Genomic DNA, 20,926 nt, shown 5'->3' on the forward strand with positions numbered 1-20,926 from the left:
CAGGCACAGAGATAAACTGAGGTAGGGTGGTTAGTAAAAAGTTGGAGAGGAAAAGATGTTGATAAAAGATCATTTGTAATGCAAAGCCTCAGGAGGAAAGGGAAATTGAACTTTTTATAATAGGCGTTATTGTCTCAATCGTTGCTGTAGTTTATGATTTAATAGTAATAACCAATTTTCTGAGTTTGTTTTATACTTGATTTACTAAAAGATCTTCTGATGTTGACTTTTTTTTTTATGTCAGTGTATGAGGGTTGGAATGTTTTCTTTCTTGTCTCAGCTTAAAATACATACATCCTGGGTATGTATGTCCTTGAACTCTCCAGTCCTATCACTGAGGCATCTTTAGTTTGCATATGTTTTATGCATTCCTTAAGATATTTAAAAAGTTAGACATTCCCATAAAAGAGAAATAAAGTATTGACACAAATGGCAGTGTGTGTGATTTATCTCAACAGATTTGTTACAGAAATGGACTATCAAATAGACTTCCATTCGGAAGCAATAAACATTTACACACACACACACACAACACACACACACACAACACACACACACACACAGTTCTAGTTTGAGGTATGGCTCAGTGAGAAGTTTCTCTCTTGCAGACTTAAAGGCTCCAGACTTTGTTGCTCAGAATTGACTCTGGGTAGATTTAGGGGACCACATGTGGTTTTGGAAATCAAACTTAGGTCAGCTGGGGGGCAAGGCAAGTGCCCTGTTGACTGTACTCACTCTTTGATTCCATCTTAACGTCTGTTTTTGAAACCCTTTAAAATAAACTGGCTAAATGGAACTGGAAATCTGCCTAGGAAAATGACGATCAGAAGGGCAAATTAAACTCAGGGGATTAGGATTAGATATATCCATCAACATGTATATCTATATAATACACTTTAACATAGGAGTATAAATCTGGAAATACAAAGGAAAAGGGGTTTGAATTTACAGAAATGAAGAAAGGTTCAAATATTTTAGGGAACTGGAAACCTAATTGAAGATTATGATGGTTTAGTAATATATGTATTTAAATATGAGATGTTGGGATTTGAACCACCTTCTGTCTTGGGTCAGCTGTGTGCAAGGCAAACGCCATACTGCTGTGCTATTGCTCTGGCCTTTGTAGTGTTTTATTTTTTTAAATAGTTCATGGAGGGGCCGGCAATGGCGCTAAAGGTAAGGTGCCTGCCTTGCCTGCGCTAGCCTTGGACGGACCGCGGTTCGATCCCCCGGTGTCCCATATGGTCCCCCAAGCCAGGAGCAACTTCTGAGCACATAGCCAGGAGTAACCCCTGAGCGTTACTGGGTGTGGCCCAAAAACCAAAAAAAAAAAAAAATAGTTCATGGAGCTATGATTATATCCATGGTTTTTTGCTGGATATAAATAGATTGTTGATCAAAGTGATCATGGCTCTCCTCTCAGGGAGCACTCCCTAAAGGATCAGACATCAAAAAATGAGTCCACTACAAGCAAGGCAAGCATCTTACCATTGTGCTTACTACCTTACCAGCTCCACAAATGACACTTTTTAAATGTCTTTTCTGTGTTTAAACATATATACTAACTTTTCTGCTTTTATTTTTCCTAGAGATAATGCACATATATGAGAAGAGAATAAGTAAAATAAGTATTAAAATATGTGTGTATTTTTAGATGTGTGTTTTGTTGTTTGTTTTGAGGCCACAACCAGCCTTGTTCAGAGTTTACTTCTAGCTCTATACTCAGAGATCACTCCCAGTAGGACTTGGGAGACTATCTGGGGGTGCTAGGAATTGAAATTAGGGCAGCTGCAGAAAAGGAAAGCACTCTACCTGTAATACTATCACAAAATATATTGAAAAATATTAAAATGTATGTATTTTAAAAGTAGATCTTTGACCCATTGAAATCTTCATCATCTTCTCTTGCCATTTTGGTTAGCATTTCTTTTTTTTTTTTTTTTTTTTTTTTTGGTTTTTGGGCCACACCTGGCGATGCTCAGGGGTTCCTCCTGGCTGTCTGCTCAGAAATACCTCCTGGCAGGCACGGGGGACCATATGGGACACCGGGATTCGAACCAACCACCTTTGGTCCTGGATCGGCTGCTTACAAGGCAAACGCCACTGTGCTATCTCTCCGGGCCCCTTGGTTAGCATTTCTTAACTATGGTAGTAACTTCAAGGTAAAGATTATTATTGCATGTTAGAATTAACAGAATACCTTCTGTTATAAATTCCCTCGGATTTGACATTTAATTAGTTTAGCGATTTTTATTGAGTTGAGACCATATCCAAGCAGTCCTGGTCTTTTATTACCTAAAAGACTGTGTTACATTATCTACTCTTTCACCCTGTCATAAATTTATCACACATTTTTAAAGAAAAGAGAGATGCGTGAATGGAAGTGATCAGAAATAAACTGCCTTCTCTGCATTTGAAGGGATGGAAAGTCTGCCATTTTTCACAAGCGAGGTGGGAAATGGTCCTGATTGCACTTTAGGGAGCTGAGGAAATAATTTTGCACTGTGAGAATTTTGTACAAGAGCCTGCCCACGGTCTCACCTGGGTTTCTCAGAAATAGCTCCAATAAGAAGTAGGCCATCGGTCCCACCACTTGCCAGCAGGTGGAAGTCTTTTCCATTCTTCCATGTCCATGAAATTGTCTTTTTTTGGGATATATATATATGGTTTAATTTTTGAATATTTGTCATTTTTGTAGAAAAATTGAATATTCACAATAGCACTACCATTTATGTTTGTTTTGTTTTTGTTTTTTTTTTTTTGTTTTTTGGGTCATATCCGGCAGCGCTCAGGGGTTACTCCTGGCTCTGTGCTCAGAAGTCGCTCCTGGCAGGCAAGGGGGACCATATGGGATGCCAGGATTTGAATCACTGTTTGTCCTGGATTGGCTGTGTGCAAGGCAAATGCTCTACCACTGTGCTATCTCTCAGCCCCTCATTTATGATCTTAATGTACAACTCCAGTACTTCATCACCCCCAAAATGCATCAGACCCTTCCCCTGTGTCCTCATGATACTTCTAATTTCCCTCTCTGTTTCTCTTTCATTCTCCCACTCTGGGTAATTAATCTTGTAATTTAAGGCTAGAGCTTGTAATCAATCACTCAATATCACATGTCCCCTTGTTTCTCTGGATACCACAGAGAAGTGAGATAGCAGTTTTTGTTCTTTCAATTTATTTTGCTCAATCCATTGCCTTCTTCTTACATCCAAGTTACAGAGGAATTTGACTTCATCTTTCCTTACAGCTACTTAGTATTGCCTTGTGTTGAAGCCAGTTTCTTTATCCACTCATCTGTCACAGAGCATTTTTGTTGCTTCCATTTCTTGGATTTTGTATTGAATGATTCATTGAACATGCAGACATCTTTTCACTTTTTTTTTTTTTGGGGGGGGGGGGTTGGGCCACACCGGTAACGCTCAGGGGTTACTCCTGGCTATGTGCTCAGAAGTTGCTCCTGGCTTGGGGGACCATATGGGACACCGGGGGATCGAACCGCGGTCCGTCCAAGGCTAGCGCAGGCAAGGCAGGCACCTTACTTTTAGCGCCACCGCCCGGCCCCACATCTTTTCACTTTTATCAATCATATGACCCTATCTCTTTCCCCTCCTCTCTGCAGCTGTTCTGGCTACAGACCTTCTGAAGTTTCTCCAAATTTAATTGTGTTTGATTTCCAAAACTTTACTGAATCCTTTTTGTGTCCTTTCTCAGAATTGTGTTTGCTTTAGTATCTTCTAAGAGTTTTTTAAATGCTTTAGGTCTTCATATATTTTTTAGCCAAAGTTTTATCCTTGTGAGATATGAAATACATTTCATTAAATTAGTATTTAGACATTTATATGGGCTAATGCTCTTTAAAAGTATCAGCTAACCACTGAATTTATCAATAAAAGCCGCCATTTTTGCTAATTAATTTATGTAATAATAACTTTATAGCATAGATATTATTATCTTGATTTTTACATGTAATAAATTTTTGGAAGTCTGAGCAATAGTTAAGTGGGTAGGATGTTTGCCTTGCATTTGGCAAACCTGGGTTTGATCCCCAGCACCCCACTAACCCCTAATCCCTTAAGTTCTTAAAGCTAGTATAGGCGGACCATAAATTTGACTCTAAATAGATTAACTCTGAGAGCTTGGCTGTTATATTATCTGACCAGACATTCTCTTTACATAATTTTTATACTGTTGGGCACTACAAAGGGCAGCATCATCCAAACAAATGAAAAGTATGCACTGCTGGAAATGGGGGTGGAGGGAGGACAGCACTGGGGTAGGAGTGCCCCTCATTCATTGTCACTATGTACCATAAATAATGCTGTGGAAAATAAAAATTAAATAATTAAAAAAAAAGAATTCTAAAAGCAAAAAAAAAAAGAAAAAAGAAAAGTATGCACATTGGAGTCAACTTGTGATCTTTGACAAGTTATTTTAATTTTTTTAGTTTATTTCCTCATCTGTAAGATAGATAGATAAATGATGAGCCAGAAAGATAGCACAGCGATAGGGCATTTGCCTTGTATGCGGCTGATCCGGAGGAACTCAGTTCAATTACTGGCATCTCATATCGTTCCTCAGCCTGCCAGGGGTGATTTCTGAGTGCAAAGAGAGCCAGGAGTGACTCCTGAGTGCCAACTGGGTGTGGCCCAAAAACCAATCAATCAATAAATAAAGTTTTTATTTTAAATAAAGATAGATGGGGTCGGAGAAATAGCGTGAAAGTAAAGCATTTGCCTTGCATGCAGAAGGATAGTGGTTCGAATCCCAGCATCCCATATGGTTCCCTACGCCTACCAGGAGCAATTTCTGAGCATAGAGCCAGGAGTAACCCCTGAGCGCTGTCAGGTGTGACCCAAAAAACAAACAAACAAACAAAAAAACAAAAAAAAAGATAGATAGATGTCCAGATAGGTAGATTAGATAGGTAAGTAAGTAGGTAGACATAGATAGATAGATAGATAGATAGATAGATAGATAGATAGATAGATAGATAGATAGATAGATAGATGGATGGATGGATGGATGGATGGATGGATGGATGGATGGATGGATGGATGGATGGATGGATGGATGGATAGATGGATGGATGGATGGATGGATGGATGGATGGATGGATGGATGGATGGATGGATGGACGGACGGGCAGACAGACAGACAGATAGATAGATAGAACCCCTTTTGAAGGGTATAGTGTAAGTTAAGTGAGATACAGTAATACTTATGAGGGGGATAGAGTAACAGTAGAGTGAATAGCGTATTCGCCTTGCACATGGCCATCCCAAGTTTGATACCCAGAGTCCCATATGGTCCTTAAGAATGGAGAAATCCCTGAGCACCACCAGGTCCAGCACCTCCCAACACCAGAAAATAGTTTTCTTGACTGTTTGTGAGTTTCCTTCCTACATTTGACATGAATCGTACCTCATGCACTCTCCCCTTATTTTGGACTTGGGGTCACACCTCACTATGCTCAGAGATTACTCTTGGCTCTGCTCTCAGGAATCACTCCTGATGCTTCACAGGGAACCATATGTGGACCATTGAACTTGGATCACATGCAAGGCAAGCATCAGAACTGCTCTGCTATCTCTCTAGCCCCCTTCCAGATATTCACTTGATTGTTCTGGGAGTTTAGTTGGAGGGGGTGTTTTCTGACCATACCCAGAAGAGCTCAGGAGTTACTTCTGGCTCTGTGCTCAGGAATTATTCCTGATGGGCTCAGAAGACCACATGGGATGCTAGGGATAGAACCTGGATCAGTGTGTGCAAGACAAATACCCTACTTATTTGTGCAATCACTCTGATTCTGGCCTCTTGGTATTTTGCACTGCATGCATTAAAACTGGATGTACAGTTAAAAATATAAATTGAGGAACTAGAGATACAACAGGTGTAGTAGTTTTGAGTACAGAGCCAGGAATAACCCCCGTGTATTATCAAGTTTAGCTTAAAAACAAACATATATATATATGAAGGCATAATCCCAATGACATTTATCAGTAAAATGAAGATATAGGTTAAAATATAAGATATATTGGGGCCGAAGAGATAGCATGGAGGCAAGGCGTTTGCCTTAGGAGTAACTCCTAAGTGCTGCCGGGTATGAATCAAAAACCAAATATATATATATATATATATATATATATATATATATATATATATATATATATATATATATATATATTAAAAGAAATAGGTTATCTTTTAAGATACAGATTAAAATAAATTTAGAACTAAGAGAGAATTCCCTACTTCCCAAAATCATTAAAAAATTATTTGCATTTTGGGACCAGAATGACAGCATGGAGGTAGGGTGTTTGCCTTACATGCAGAAGGGCCGGAATTTGAATTCCAGCATCCCATATGGTCCCCTGAGCCTGCCAGGAGCGATTTCTGAGCATAGAGCCAGAAGTAACCCCTAAGTACTGCCGGGTGTGACCTAAAAAACAAAAAAAAACATTATTTGTATTTCAAAATTAGTTTTATAGTTGATGGAGCTTGGTAAAGTTTACATTTTATTTTTGTAGTTAATCTTTTTCTATATAGTAATCATTATAATGATGTAACCTTATTATGACAATGCAATGAGCATTTCTGTAAAGTTCAGTGCTTTTGGAGGAATTGTGGAGGAGTAAACTTAATTTGTATACTAAGGTCTAGTGTTGAGTGATTTGTTTCTTTTTTCCCCTAAAAGCAGAAGGTAAAACCTTGAGATTTTTTTTTTCAAAAGTTTCTACCTTTAAGAATAGGTTATAGATAGAAAATCTAATAAAAAAAAAAAGTCAGGACAGAATTTCAAGTGCTTGTGTTATGTATGGATGTCACTGTGCTTATTTCCAACTGGGACCAGGTCTCACCTACACTTGGCCCAATCATGTATATTTTATTATGTGACTTGTGGGAAGAAATCCACATTGCACCAATATAAGAATACAAATGCTGGGCTAGAGAGAGAGCTCAAAGGACTACTGTACATGCTAGGGGCTTGATTCCGGCACCACACTAGACACCATCCTTTCAAATAAAGGGTTGAAGAGAAAAATGCTGGAGAAAGGAAGACATCATTGTATTGTATTCACATTGAATAGTTGGTGGGAAATTTTAAAATTCTATTGGACTGAAAAGAATATACTGATTTCTCTTTCTTAGAAGAACCATTCTTAGTATTGCTGAGTGTGGAAGATAGGGTAAATCCATGCAAAGTTTACTCTTGCCTTGGTACTCAATGTCATGATGCTTCAAGCTATTCATGCTATATTCTAGCAACTGTTAGGCTATTTTCTAGGGAAAAGGAGGGCATGAGGTAGGATACTGGCAGTGTTCAATACCTGGCATTCCATATGGTCCCCAAGCCTGCCAGGAGAAACTTCTGAGCACAAAGCCAGGAGTAACCCCTGAACACTGCTGAGTGTGGCCCCCAAACAAAACAAAACAAATTTGGTTTCTTCTTCTTAGAAAGAACATAGAAATCTTTGACATTAGCCACACTTAATTTTTTATGTTAATTGGGAGAAATAGGAATATGAATTTGCTTTCAAGATTTCTCCAGATTTAATAGATTCTTTCAAATTTCAGTTTTATCAACACATTAACTTTGAATCTAACAACTGAAATATGAAACATGTTTTTTTCCTCCAACTACCTCATAATATTTTTCTTGTTTTATTAGCAATTCAAGGTGTGTACTTGTGGGATGTGTGTATTGGTTCTTTTTTTTGTTTGTTTGTTTTTGGTTTTGGTTTTTGGGGCACACCCAGCAGAGCTCAGGGGTTACGCTCCTGCAGGCTCAGGGGACCATATGGGATGCCGGGATTCGAACCACTGACCTTCTGCATGCAAGGCAAATGACTTACCTCCATGCTATCTCTTAGGCCCTGTTTTGTTGGTTCTTTAACTAGCCGGATAACCAATCTGCCAGCTTCTTCTATTTGTGACTTGATGTATTTATCAATTTGAAATCATTCTTAATGATTATCTCCACTGAAGCAACTTCACTCAACTACTTTTCATTGCCCCTCAGCTTTTACTTGTTCTATTTTTACTTTACACTCCTTTACTTTTTATTTGGGTCATTTATGTCAGTATGTCTTTATGTTGTGGTTGTTTGTTTTTTTTTTCCCATTCTGTTGTGTGATGTCTACCAGTGAGCCAGTCAGAGGAATTTATTTTGGCTATAGAGACCATCTGAATCAAACATTTGTCTTTGGCTCTGTCTTGGGAATTTTCCCTCTTAGCAGACATTCCCTGATTTTTTGATGCACACAATTCACTCTTTTCACCAGATAGAATGCAATGTAACAGGGGAAACTGAGGTAAATAATACTTCTGTTTTGAAGTGGACATAGCTCTTTCATCAGACTGAGAAGATGGAATCAGTTTAGTCAAAAGTTGAGCAGAATTTACATTTTTGAGGGTGCTATAGTCTTCAAATTTCTCTAGAGAAGGTCTGCCCTTATCTATGCTTAAAGCTAGGGTGCCAAAAATGCGACCTAGGGCCAGCATTCTATCTTGGCTTTCTCTGTACTCCTCAGTATGGAGGGCCTCTCTCTGACCTCAGTGGTTGACTAATGCATTCTTTTTTTTTTTTTTTGGTTTTTGAGCCACACCCAGCGGTGCTCAGGGGTTACTCCTGGCTGTCTGCTCAGAAATAGCTCCTGGCAGGCACGGGGGACCATATGGGACACCGGGATTCGAACCAACCACCTTTGGTCCTGGATCGGCTGCTTGCAAGGCAAATGCCGCTGTGCTATCTCTCCGGGCCCGACTAATGCATTCTTGCCCTTTCTACTGTTACCATCAGCCTCAACCTTGTCATTGTGCTTATAGATTCGAAGCTCTTCGAATTACCAAATCTCACCCACACACACACACATATACAAGTTTATATTAACTGGGCACAAATGAGAATTCTGTTAAATGATTCCTTTCTCTCAGAAAGCATAGACTTTGTGAGAATATTGGGATTCCATGACCCGATTACTTACTTAAATTACAGTGGAATGTAACATTGAGCCTAATGCATAGGACAGCATAATGCACTTTTATTACTGACCAGCTCTAGTCCTCTGTTGAATTATGTCAAAGGGGTTAAGGATGTCTCTCTTTGGTAGATTGTTGTAAAAATAAATTGAAATTTATAGAAATATAAGCCCCCTGTAACACTTTTTAAGTGGTACAGAAATATAAAGTATTTCTCCAGGAGGGGTCAGAAAGGTGTAAAAATCAGCAGGAGTTAAAAATTCAAGCACCTTTTTGACATCTACATATCACCGTATGAGAGAATACATGAATATGGAAGAGAGCAAAATTAGAAAGAGTTCTTCCTCTCACTAAAATTAGCCTACTTGTGATAAAGGTTAATTAAGTCTTCCTCAAGAAGGCAAGGGTACATTTTTAAAGGGAAATGGCATGCAAGCCTTGACTCACACTGGGAAGTGATAAGGTCTTTGTGTCATATCCCACTCTGGGCAGAGAGCTCTCCATCCTAGAATTCATCCATTTGACACACTCTGTGCTCAGATGACAGAAACAAGCAAAAACATTACAAAGTCAGCAGGAAGTAGTTTTTCCTTCTACTTTTCTCTCATACTAATAATGGTCCATTATCTCGTGAGGACCAAAGTGTGTACTCTTCATTGTCATTTTACTTCCATAAGCAGGTGTGTCTACAGGGTCTGCATAGGATTGCTCCCAAAACAGATCTTCCTCATCTGTTTTTATAGTTTTTTGAAACACATCTACTCCCCTTTCTTTACCTATGACTCTTAGAAAAGTAAATGACTGGAATAGAGATTTATAGCTCTCAAAGACAAAAATATGTGTTATCATGGGCTGTAGGGATAGTACAGTGGGTAGGGCATTTGCCTTGCATTCAGCCAACCCAGGTTCAGCTCCGCTTTCCCATGTTGTCTCCCAAGCCAGCTAGCAGTAATTCCTGAGTTCAGAGTCAGGAGTAACCCTGAGCACCACTGGGTATGGCCCAAAATCCAAAACAATACAAAAAGTTGTTATTTGGTCTCTAGGAAAGGTTTGCCTATCCCTAGTCTAGAAATATTAGAGCTACTTGCCACCACCATTCCTAAAACAAATTTATTTTACTCAGATCACTTGCTTCTTCTTCATTTAATGAATGAATTGCTGATTTAGCACCAAATAGTGAGGTCAAAAGGGTTCATCAGGGGGTGGGGTAAAAAAAAATTTTCAGAGAGGACAATATTTAGTAACCAAAGCAATTAACTAGAGAAGTTATAAAAAAAAAACCACAGGTCAAAAGACCATGTTAAACTATGACATGCAAATTCGTGAAGTGCTCCATCTTTAAAAACAAAACAAAACAAAACAAAACTATGTTCTGTAAGAATACAGTTAGCCAAATCCAGGATGTAGAAAATTTTACAAAATTATGTGGACTTTTAATGGACATTCTCACCTTATGTAGCATGTAGATCTTTTTGTTTAAACATGTAGTATATGAAAAAGTTTCCATAAGATTATCCTTGGAATTGTTGTACATAAAAGTGTTTCCTTAGGATTGTTCTGTGACTATTGCCCCACCTAGCCCTTCCAGGTGGGGCGCTGTGGAGTTGGGAATGAATAGCTTGATGGACAGGGGAGAGGGGCCTTCTGCGAAAGCTGCCGGCTGCAAGAGGATTCTCTGGCTCTCGTTGCCCAATCTTTTACACCCTATCCTTCTTGTCTGTGTGGATTATTATTTGCTGTGGATAAATATTACCAAGGTCTTCCCCCGAAAGGGGACAAGGGAATGGGAAGTAATTTCTCATTCTGGGGCCTGTTCTTGGATTCACAAATACCCAGCAAAGTTAACAGCGAAGATACATTACAAAACAACCCAACTGAGGGCCAGAGTGATAGCACAGTGGTGGGGCGTTTGCCTTGCTCGTGGCTGATACAGAACAGACCTGGGTTCGATCCCCAGCATCCCTTATGGTCCCCCCAACCTGAAGTGATTTCTGAGGGCATAGCTAGGAGTAACCCCTGAGTGTCACCAGGTGTGACCCAAAAAACAAACAAACAAAAAAAAACCCCAAACAACCAAACTGAAACAATTGGGGTAGTGGAAGAAATTGAGCTTTAGCAATCTTGTAATGAAGGACTTCTTTTTACTCTTTAATTGTAATCATTTTCACAATAATAATAATATGGTTATCTGTTTCAAAAGATCTTCTGTGGGCCACTAATTGGGTGAAAAAAATGATGCTGAGGATTTTGTCTTCTTAAATTAATTCTGTAAGAAAAAAATGTCAAGTATTGAGAAATAATATTAACAGAAATAGATAATTATCAAATTTTCAAGGGTGAGGAGTATATAAAACTCATAATGCTTTTTCATTATGTAATCCCAAACTTGACATCTGAAATGTTTTGTCATAGGTATTTTATAAAAAGGCATGAGTTTGAGACTGATTTGAAACGAGTTCTGGTTTTGTGGGAAATATCCAAATCCATAAAATGGACAATGTAATACATGTTGTTTTCTGGCATTGTGAGAATTTTAAGTATTAAATGAGTTTGCAAAGTATGGTGCCTGACAGGTAAAAATAAGGTGCCTGACAGAAATATTGTCAGTACCTTGCAACTATGATGTTATACCCACCACCAATATGTGTGTGTGTGTGTGTGTGTGTGTGTGTGTGTGTGTGTGTGTGTGTGTGTAGTCCAGCTCATTTATTTTATAATTGACTTTTGTCAACAACAAACCATAAGCCTGTATTACTATTACTCAGGAATAAGAACACAAAAAGGAAGTTATTTACCCTATAATTATAGTTGTTTTACAGTCTTGAAAATACTTCAATGTAAGCCATAACACCTGTAAGATGTTTAAAGAGACAAATTATTACACCAGTGAGACTATGATTGGAATTTCAGATGATAACAAAATGGCAATTTCTCAGTTGTTTCTCAATTCCCAATTATTTTTATTATTATTATAGTTTTCTATATGATTGCTAGCAAATGCCAGTAATCACATTTTATCCCAGTGTGCAGAGGAAGTCTGTGACTGTGCAATAATAAAAGATTTCTCATTGTGTTACTGTCTTTTCTTGACCTCTTGTACCCAAACCCAGGGAAGGCACTGAGTAATATATTCCTTTAACTCAGTCTAGGCTGATTGAATCATTTCTTTGTCAATAAGTCACTAGCCAATATTGAAGCAAAATATGTTGATGCAGAGATCAGAAATAGGGAACAAAAATATCAGGATTTCACTTATAAAATTACTGCAAGCAAAAGACATTTCTCATATAGAAAATGACCTTTGGTATTTATTCCTTTTTGAGTTTTTTTTTTTGGAGGAACTCAGTTGGGGGCTGGAGTTCAGGTATATTGGTGTTGAAGGATTATCCTGGTATGCTTGAGGACACATATGCAGTGTTGGGTAATCCAGCCAGGGTCACCTGTATGCAAGACAAATGTCTTAGTCCTTGAGCTATCTCTCTAGCCCTGGACTCCTTCTGAATAAAATTATAGTCAGAGAGAAAAGTTGGGGAAACATTCAAGTACTGAGCTGGGGAAACAGGAGACAGGGAGAGGGAAAGAAGGAAAAAAAGAAACCATACACTCAGAAACAAGTATGAGGAAATGTTTGAAGATGTCTAAGAAGCAATGGTTTAGTCAAACCTGTGATGCTAATTTTTTTCCCTGTTCTTTCACAGAATGACATTACACCTTTACACGTCGCCTCAAAAAGAGGAAATGCCAATATGGTAAAACTATTGCTTGATCGAGGAGCTAAAATTGATGCCAAAACCAGGGTAAGAAAGCAAATTACATATATATATATGCATATATAAATGCTTATACTTATTTTGAAGACAATGTGATGCTTTACTTGTTATCTTGGTCCTTGTTTAAATTAAAACTGATCTTATTTTGTGTTCATATGTTTCGTATATATATATATAAGCATATATAAATGCTTATACTTATTTTGAAGACAATGTGATGCTTTACTTGTTATCTTGGTCCTTGTTTAAATTAAAACTGATCTTATTTTGTGTTCATATGTTTTGTTTTTCATTTCTTGTTATCTCTTGAGAAAAAATAATTCATTATTTTCCTAAAGTAGTATAATCTATGTTTATTTATATAAACATGTTTATGTTATGCTAAAAGTAGGAATGAAGATCTAGATTGTTAGTTAATTTTTTAATTAGTTACTGCTTGATACTGCAAAAAATATTTGATCGAGATGCTACTAATGCTTACAGTTATTCTATTTTAAAATAAAAATGTCTACCTTTCTGCATTGCTGTTGAGAATGTATAATAATGCAGCTTCTGTAAAAATCAGTATGTAGATCCATCAAAAAATAAATAAATAGGGGCCGGGAAGGTGGCGCTAGAGGTAGGATGGACCACGGTTCGATCCCCTGGCATCCCATATGGTCCCCCCAAGCCAGGAGTGATTTCTAAGCACATAGCCAGGAGTAACCCCTGAGCATCAAACGGGTGTGGCCCAAAAACCAAAAAAAATTATTAAATAATGAATAAATAAATAAAATTACCACATGAGACAACAGTTCAACTTTCAGAAGTATTTGTTGTTTACTAGGTATAGAATTTTAATTTTGCAAGATTATAAAATTCTATAGAGACAGTATTATACAACAATAGAAGTATAATTGGCACTACTAAAATATATACTTTAAGTAGTTATGATTAAAATTCATGTAGTTTATCCACAATAAAATTTTTAACCCACAAACCTGTCTAGATAGTTGTTTGACATATGACTTACTTGCCATGGTGCATTATTTAGATTAAGGAAAAGAATTTAGAATCAAATTTTATTCCAGACCCTGCTGGTTGAGTTCAATAGACTCTCTTGAATCTACCTCCTGCATGTAGTTTCTTTCTTCCATCTGAAAATAAAATCAAGGGCATCCTTGAAGTGTTGTTGCAGTGATCAAACCAGTGTTTGTAAACTCTGATGGCAGAAAATAGGTCAAAAATAAAGTCCATCGTTGGTATAATTCCGAGATCCAATTAACTTTCAACTTGTAATGAAGTGATTTTCTTTTTCATTATCTCTTAGGTTTGTTATGAGGTGTGAGGCTAATAAAAGTTTCACCATTAGCATCACCTGACTAAAGGCTTGGGGTAATTTTTCTTGTCTGGTAATTATTGCTTCCACAACTCAGTGCATCTCTTTCCAAGAATCCTTATCTTCGTGTTTCGAAAATTGGACTGGGGTAATCTTATTTTGAATCTTATAACTTGATGGTTTGCTGCTTAATTTTTAGCTCAGTGTTGAATAACACAAGAAATCTTCCCTACCCTCATGAACCTAATGGACAATTTATTATGCAGTCTGACCTTAAAGCAGTCCAACTGGATATTTTTCGAAAGACCATCACTTCTTTTTCCTGATGACTGGGGAACCTAAAAATCATATTTATGTCTAAAGAATAACAAGTGTGGCGTCATAAATGTGGCTTGGTGACAAAGTGTTTACTTTGAGCCAGAGTCCAATTTCCAGCAATGCAGATGATAAAAATGAAAGGATGGGGCCAGCAAGGTGGCGCTAGAGGTAAGGTGTCTGCCTTGCAAGTGCTAGCCAAGGAAAGATCGCGACCACGGTTCGATCCCCCCCGGCGTCCCATATGGTCCCCCCAAGCCAGGGGCAATTTCTGAGCGCTTAGCCAGGAGTAACCCCTGAGCATCAAATGGGTGTGGCCCGAAAAACCAAAAAAAAAAAATGAAAGGATGGAAAAAAAGTTGAAGAGGAGGTGGGAACCCCAAAGGATGGTTTGACTGGACCTGTGAGCTCTGGAAGGAAGAAATTAAATAGCTTCTTCCAACTGCCTCTGTATTGTTCAATAAGAAACAGTTGTCAATAGGTAAAGAAAGTTCAACTATTGCTGCAAATACTAGATAGAGGCCCTTAGCCAAGAACAGGCACTTTAGAAAAGTTGTAAGGAACAAAGGATGGAGAATTATTGCTGATGCCTGATTGCCATGTGGAATAATAGAACCATTTAAAAATAAGGAAAAATTATGTGATGAGAGTAAGAGCTACTGAAATCTAGCAGGAAAGAGAAACTTGAAGACATACTTGTATGCCCAGCTGGATATCTAGTGGGGAGGTGGATTAGAAGTTTCGGTATGGGGCTGGAGTGGTGGCACAGTGGTAGGGCATTTGCCTTGCACGTGGATAACCTAGGATAGACCACAGTTAGATCCCCAGGCATCCCATATGGTCCCCCAAGCCAGGAGCGATTTCTGAGTGCAGAGCCAGGAGTAACCCCTGAGCGTCATCAAGTGTGGCCCTCCCCCCAATAAAGAAGTTATGGTTGTACCCCTCTCTTAATAGTTACCAATCACCAGAACAGCACAGTGACTTGAAAACCATTTTGGCGACATTTGTCAAAACACTTGTTGTATTTGGTTTAAGGAATTTTAAAGGGCTACATAAGAAACGCAGGTCTTATCTTGGGTAAGGGGTTAACTTGTGTCACAGGTGAGAATCATGATAAAAACACAAAATTACCAGAAATGAGTGTCAGTGATATCAGAATCACATACAAAGGCAAATTCAGTTCACAGCTGTTTCTACATTCTTTGCCTCTTACAAAGAGGTTGTCTTAGTTTTAGAAATATGCAGCCTCTTTTATGCCATCCATTCAGTTTTCATCGAAGCCAGGTTTTTCTTTTCTCTGATGCATGAATGGATGTATGGGTGTGACAGAGATGTGGAGAAGCTGGGAACAGAATAGCCTGTTCTTCCAGGCTCTTCCACACTTCTTCCAGACTGTGTTCTTGTTCTGGGGTGAGTGCAAATGTAGTAACTGGGCATCGACTGAATTCCTGGCAGACTACATGGAAGAACATGTAGTACATACTCCAAATATGTAAACCATTTTGTATTTTACTTATCAAAGCTTCTCTTCTCTGTGGCCAAGTGCTTAAATAGTGACTAGATGTCAGGGGAAAGGGAGGGAATCAGCTAAAATGTCAGAAAGCCCTGGGAACAGCCAAAAAAGCAGAAAACAAAATTTTTCAGGAGTTCAAGTTTGGGCAACCCAATGCTGTAGTACTTGAAAAAATTAGACACTGTTATCTATCTACCCATCTAACTCTTATGAGATACTAACCAGATATACCAACAAACTGGCCTGGTATACAACAATCGTTTCTCTTTAGAGACAAGAATCAGCTCTGAGGGGCTGGAGTGGTAGCATAGTGGTAAGGAGTTTGCCTTGCATGCGGGTGATCCAGGATGGACACAGGTTCGACCCCCCACATCCCATAATGTTCCTCGAGCCAGGAACAATTTGTAAGCACAGATCTAGGAGTAATACCTGAGTGCTGCTGGGTGTGGCCTCAAAAAAAATGAAAACAAAACAAAAAAATTGGAATCAGCTCTGTGCTAAGGTTCCTCCTTCTTTGGCTCTAGAGTGAGTCCCAGTGGTCCTCAAACTATGGCCCACGGGCCACATATTGTATTTGTATCTGTTTTGTTTCTTCCTTGCAAAATAAGATATATGCAGTGTGCATAAGAATTCATTCATAAGTTTTATTTTTACTATAATCAGACCCTCCAATGGTCTGAGGGACAGTGAATTGGCCCCCTGTTTAAAAAGTTTGAGGACCTCTAGACCAAAATGGGTGTTAACTGAAGAGACGTGAAGTTGATGTTGGAACATTGCATACCTGAAAACTGAGCATGCATACAATTTTAAATTGAAAAATGTCTTCAATTCTATTAAAATTGAATATTGCCTATAATTATGCAGCATATTTATGCATATGTATTCAATAGAGCTATAAAAATCGCTGGCAAAAAAAATTCTAACATTGTATTTCTTCTGAGATATACTAGTTGAGAAGAACATTTGGATTAACACCAAAAACTATAGACTTGAATTTTTTTAATTTTGATATTCTTTAGTTAAAATTTTTATTTGTGGCACCAGGATTTACAATGCTGTTAATGATAGAATTCGTGCATAAAATGTTTCAATACCACACCCTCCACCAGAAGGTCATTTTCCTCCACAATTATCTCAATGCCCACTTTCTTTGTCCCATCCCTCCTTTTTTACAGCAAAAAATAGCTTTATTTTTCAAATAACCAGGAAACTGATAAGGAATAGTTTTGGCATTTCTGGTAATACATCTGTTGACAATGAACCACATAACATGGTGATTTTTATAGCCTTTGTGTGTCTTAGGCTATCCCATCTTATAACACTCTTTTGACATTCTCACAATGACAAAAACCAAGTAAAGGAACTGGAAAATAGCTCAAAATACATACTTGTCATGCAGAAAGCATGGGTTTGATCCTTGGGACCCCAGGCACTGCTGAGAGTGATCTCAAGCACCCCCCCAGTGGAGCCTCAAAACAAATTTTTATAGACATATAGATACATTGATATAAGATCTGTAAATAACACTCCATTAACCTACAAGAAGATTTTTAAAAAACGAGAACTGCACTCATGAAGAAGACAATAGAAAAATCCACAACAAACAGCATAAAGTCTATACTCAAGGCTCAAGTAGAAAAAGGTTATTATTATTTTTAGACAGAAAAGACACTAGAAGAATTTTGTTTTACTTTAGTTTCATTTTATTTATGTAGAGTGCATAATACTACAGAGAATTAGAAAGTGATATTTTTTTCTCTTATAAATGATAAAGATGTTTTGGTCATTTTTTGTGGAAGAGGGGTCTTTAGGCCATCATACCCTGAAATGCTCAGGAGTTACTCCTGGCTTTGCATTTGGGGATTATGACTGGTGTTGTTTGAAGGACCAGATGGGATACCCGGGATTGAACTCCATTGGCGTCATGTTTGGCAAGTGCTCTGCCTGCTGTACTCTTTCTGACCTCCTGAAGTTTTGGGCTTAAAAGAGGCAAGCTTGTCATCATGAAAGGAGTCTCCATATTTCTGATGGAAACTTAGTCTGAAGTACTAATTCAAATTCCAACCATTTATTTACATGACCTTGAATACATGCATTAATCCTCTGTAACAGAGGATCTCTGCTATAACTGGAATCTGATCTCAAGAATTTGTCAAAGTTCAATATGAACACAATTATAAGTTTTCAGTGACAATAGAAGATCTTCAAAAATATGCTTTTTTATTTCCTGTTAGACTTAAACTACAGTTTTGATAACACAACAGTGAGAATGCAATCACAATTTTAGAGGGCAAATACAGATAGAATAGCTTTGCTATAGGCTATAATTGGTCTCCTTTAATTCATCTCTGGTGACTATAATTTACCTCTCTTGAATTCTATCCAAACTGGTTTTTTTTTCAATTTTTTATTTAAATCTAGGGGTTTTTTTTTTTTTGTTGGTTTTGATTTGTGGCCACATGTAGCAGTGTTCAGACCTTATTCCTTACTCTGAACTTGGGAATCACTCCTAACAGAGCTCTGGCACTATCGGTAGTGCCAAGGATTAAACCTGGTGTGGGTGTGTGTGTGTGTGTGTGTGTGTGTGACAGAGAGAGAGACAGAGAGAGAGAGACAGAGAGAGAGACAGAGAACAAGACAAGTGCCCTACCCACTTGATCTCTTTGACCCACATATGTTGTTATTTGGGGAAGGTTGGGGTTCTGTCTACTTGGCTTTCACATGTGAGGCATTTGTTTTACTGCACAGCTATTTGTGCTATATACAGAGCTAGAAAGATAGATATAGGTATTTATTTGTAGTGCTGATCATCAAATCCAGGGCCTTACACAGGCAAGGCAAAAGCTCTTCTATAGAATTCCACCCTTAATAATCATCCAAGATGTTTTCTTTGCTTAGTATTTTCCCCTTTCTACAATGAGGTATTTTGCTTAGAAAGAATAAAGGTAAATACTAGAGGATACAGATTAAAAATACATTTTTCTTCTTCAATGTATTTTCCAAGTCATTTGTGTTCAGTATTGGCTTTAAGTAAATTGTTTTTAAGTAAATATATTTGGGGCATATCCTAGGTTCAGTATTCCTGGCTGTGAAGCCTTATTGTTCTGCTTTATACACATTAGAAAAATCAAACCTGAAAGAGGTGTGTGTGTGTGTGTGTGTGTGTGTGTGTGTGTGTGTGTGTGTGTGTGTGTGTGTGTGTCTGTGTCTGTGTTTTGGCCTTCACTTGTGCATAGCTTTGCTCCGTGATTGGCACCAGAGAACATTTTGTCCATCTAGTGATGTGCAGAGTTCCCACCTCACTAATAAGATGATTGTCACTGAAATGAAATATGAGCTCTAGTCTCCCCAGTTTGCACTGCTTCAGAATGCTGCCCAAGGGAATACTTGTTCGTTATGTGAGTGCTTTACAAATCAGGGGAATTGGATTGAAAAAAAAAAAAACAACTAACCCCATGCAATTTCATTTCCCTCCCATCATGTTGCCATGGCAACTCAGCATCCCTCTCCCCTTCTCTTCTGCCACTTGCATATGCTTCCTTGCTTGGCGCAGCCTCCCCTGAGTCCAGGAATTGCTTTTGTCTGGTATCTTGCAACTGGAGAGCATTGCATGCAGTTGAAGAACTGCTTTTTAGCCTCGGCCTATTGTGAGTGACAATGTATATTAATCATAAATTGTCAGAGATTAAAGCAAGTAAAAATTCTTACTTTAATTTGGAAAAAGCACATGCTAAATTTAAGCAAAGTTCAACAGTTCGCTGCTATGTTTTAAGGCACAATATTTGCCGGCTTTTTTAAGCTAATTGCATACTGAATCAGAGAAAACCTCTCATTTGAGTGGAAATGTTTTAATACTTCTCTTATTCTACTCTCCTGAGAGTCATAAAATTTAGATTATATTTATTATTTTAATGATAAGATTTTTTTATTGAGAAATTTACTTTTCTGGAAAGAAATAGTTTTCATAGTGTTTCTTTAGAAATGTAGGTTAAGAAAAAGCAAGGATGGGACTGGAGAGATAGCACAGAAGTAGGGTGTTTGCCTTGCATGCTGCTGATTCAGGACAGACCTGGGTTCTAACCCCGACAACTCATCTGGTCCCTCCAAGCCTCCCGTTACTCATTGTTACCCAATTTTAATGAATATAGCACTGAATTACTTGCTCTGTGAGATTCAGATATCCGATGAACTAGTAACCTTGACCTCATAAAGAAATGATTTAAGTGATTAAGTATACTATGAAACTCAGACCTCAAGAGTGCTAACATGAGGCCCGAGCAGTAGCCTCCAATTCAGTTTGCTCCGAGGGCTAAGGAAGGGAGGAATATAAGGTGCAAGAAGGGAGGTTAGCTAACACCTATGAGTGGCAGAACTTAGAAAAGTTCTTTCAAACTCCCCATTCCCAGGAAGAAGGGTTTTCTTCTCCTGATCAAGGATTAGTCCTACCTGTAGATTTTAGGATCATGGGTTTGGGGTACAGAAGGCATTTCAAAATTAACCAAATTTGATGCCCAAACTTATTTTATATTGAAGAGGTATTTTTTTAAATATTTTATTTAAACACCTTAATTTACATACATGATTTTGTTTGGGTTCCAGTCATGTAAAGAACACCACCCATCACCAGTGCAACATTCCCATCACCAATGTCCCAAATCTCTCTCCTCCCCACCCGACCCCCGCCTGTACTCTAAACAGGCTCTCCATTTCCCTCATACATTCTCATTATTAGGACAGGTCAAAATGTAGTTATTTCTCTAACTAAACTCATCACTCTTTGTGGTGAGCTTCCTGAGGTGAGCTGTAACTTCCAGCTCTTTTCTCTTTTGTGTCTGAAATTTATTATTGCAAGAATGTCTTTCATTTTTCTTAAAACCCATAGATGAGTGAGACCATTCTGTGTTTTTCTCTCTCTCTCTGACTTATTTCACTCAATAGATTCCGTGTACATCCATGTATAGGAAAATTTCATGACTTCATCTCTCCTGACAGCTGCATAATATTCCATTGTGTATATGTACCACAGTTTCT

At 38.1% G+C, this 20,926-nt stretch overlaps 1 protein-coding gene across 10 annotated transcripts in view; it reads left to right on the forward strand.

Annotated features, from left to right (window-relative positions):
- Positions 1-20,926, forward strand: part of ANK3 (ankyrin 3) — a 551,722-nt gene that overhangs the window by 346,832 nt on the left and 183,964 nt on the right. For all 10 annotated transcript variants that reach the window (XM_049790516.1, XM_049790512.1, XM_049790515.1 and 7 more), the window contains one exon: positions 12,678-12,776. In XM_049790516.1, coding sequence (XP_049646473.1) covers positions 12,678-12,776 — 99 coding nt within the window. The remainder of the gene's footprint in view (positions 1-12,677; positions 12,777-20,926) is intronic.

This window comes from Suncus etruscus, chromosome 17 (genome assembly GCF_024139225.1).
Source record: "Suncus etruscus isolate mSunEtr1 chromosome 17, mSunEtr1.pri.cur, whole genome shotgun sequence".
NCBI lineage: Eukaryota > Metazoa > Chordata > Mammalia > Eulipotyphla > Soricidae > Suncus > Suncus etruscus.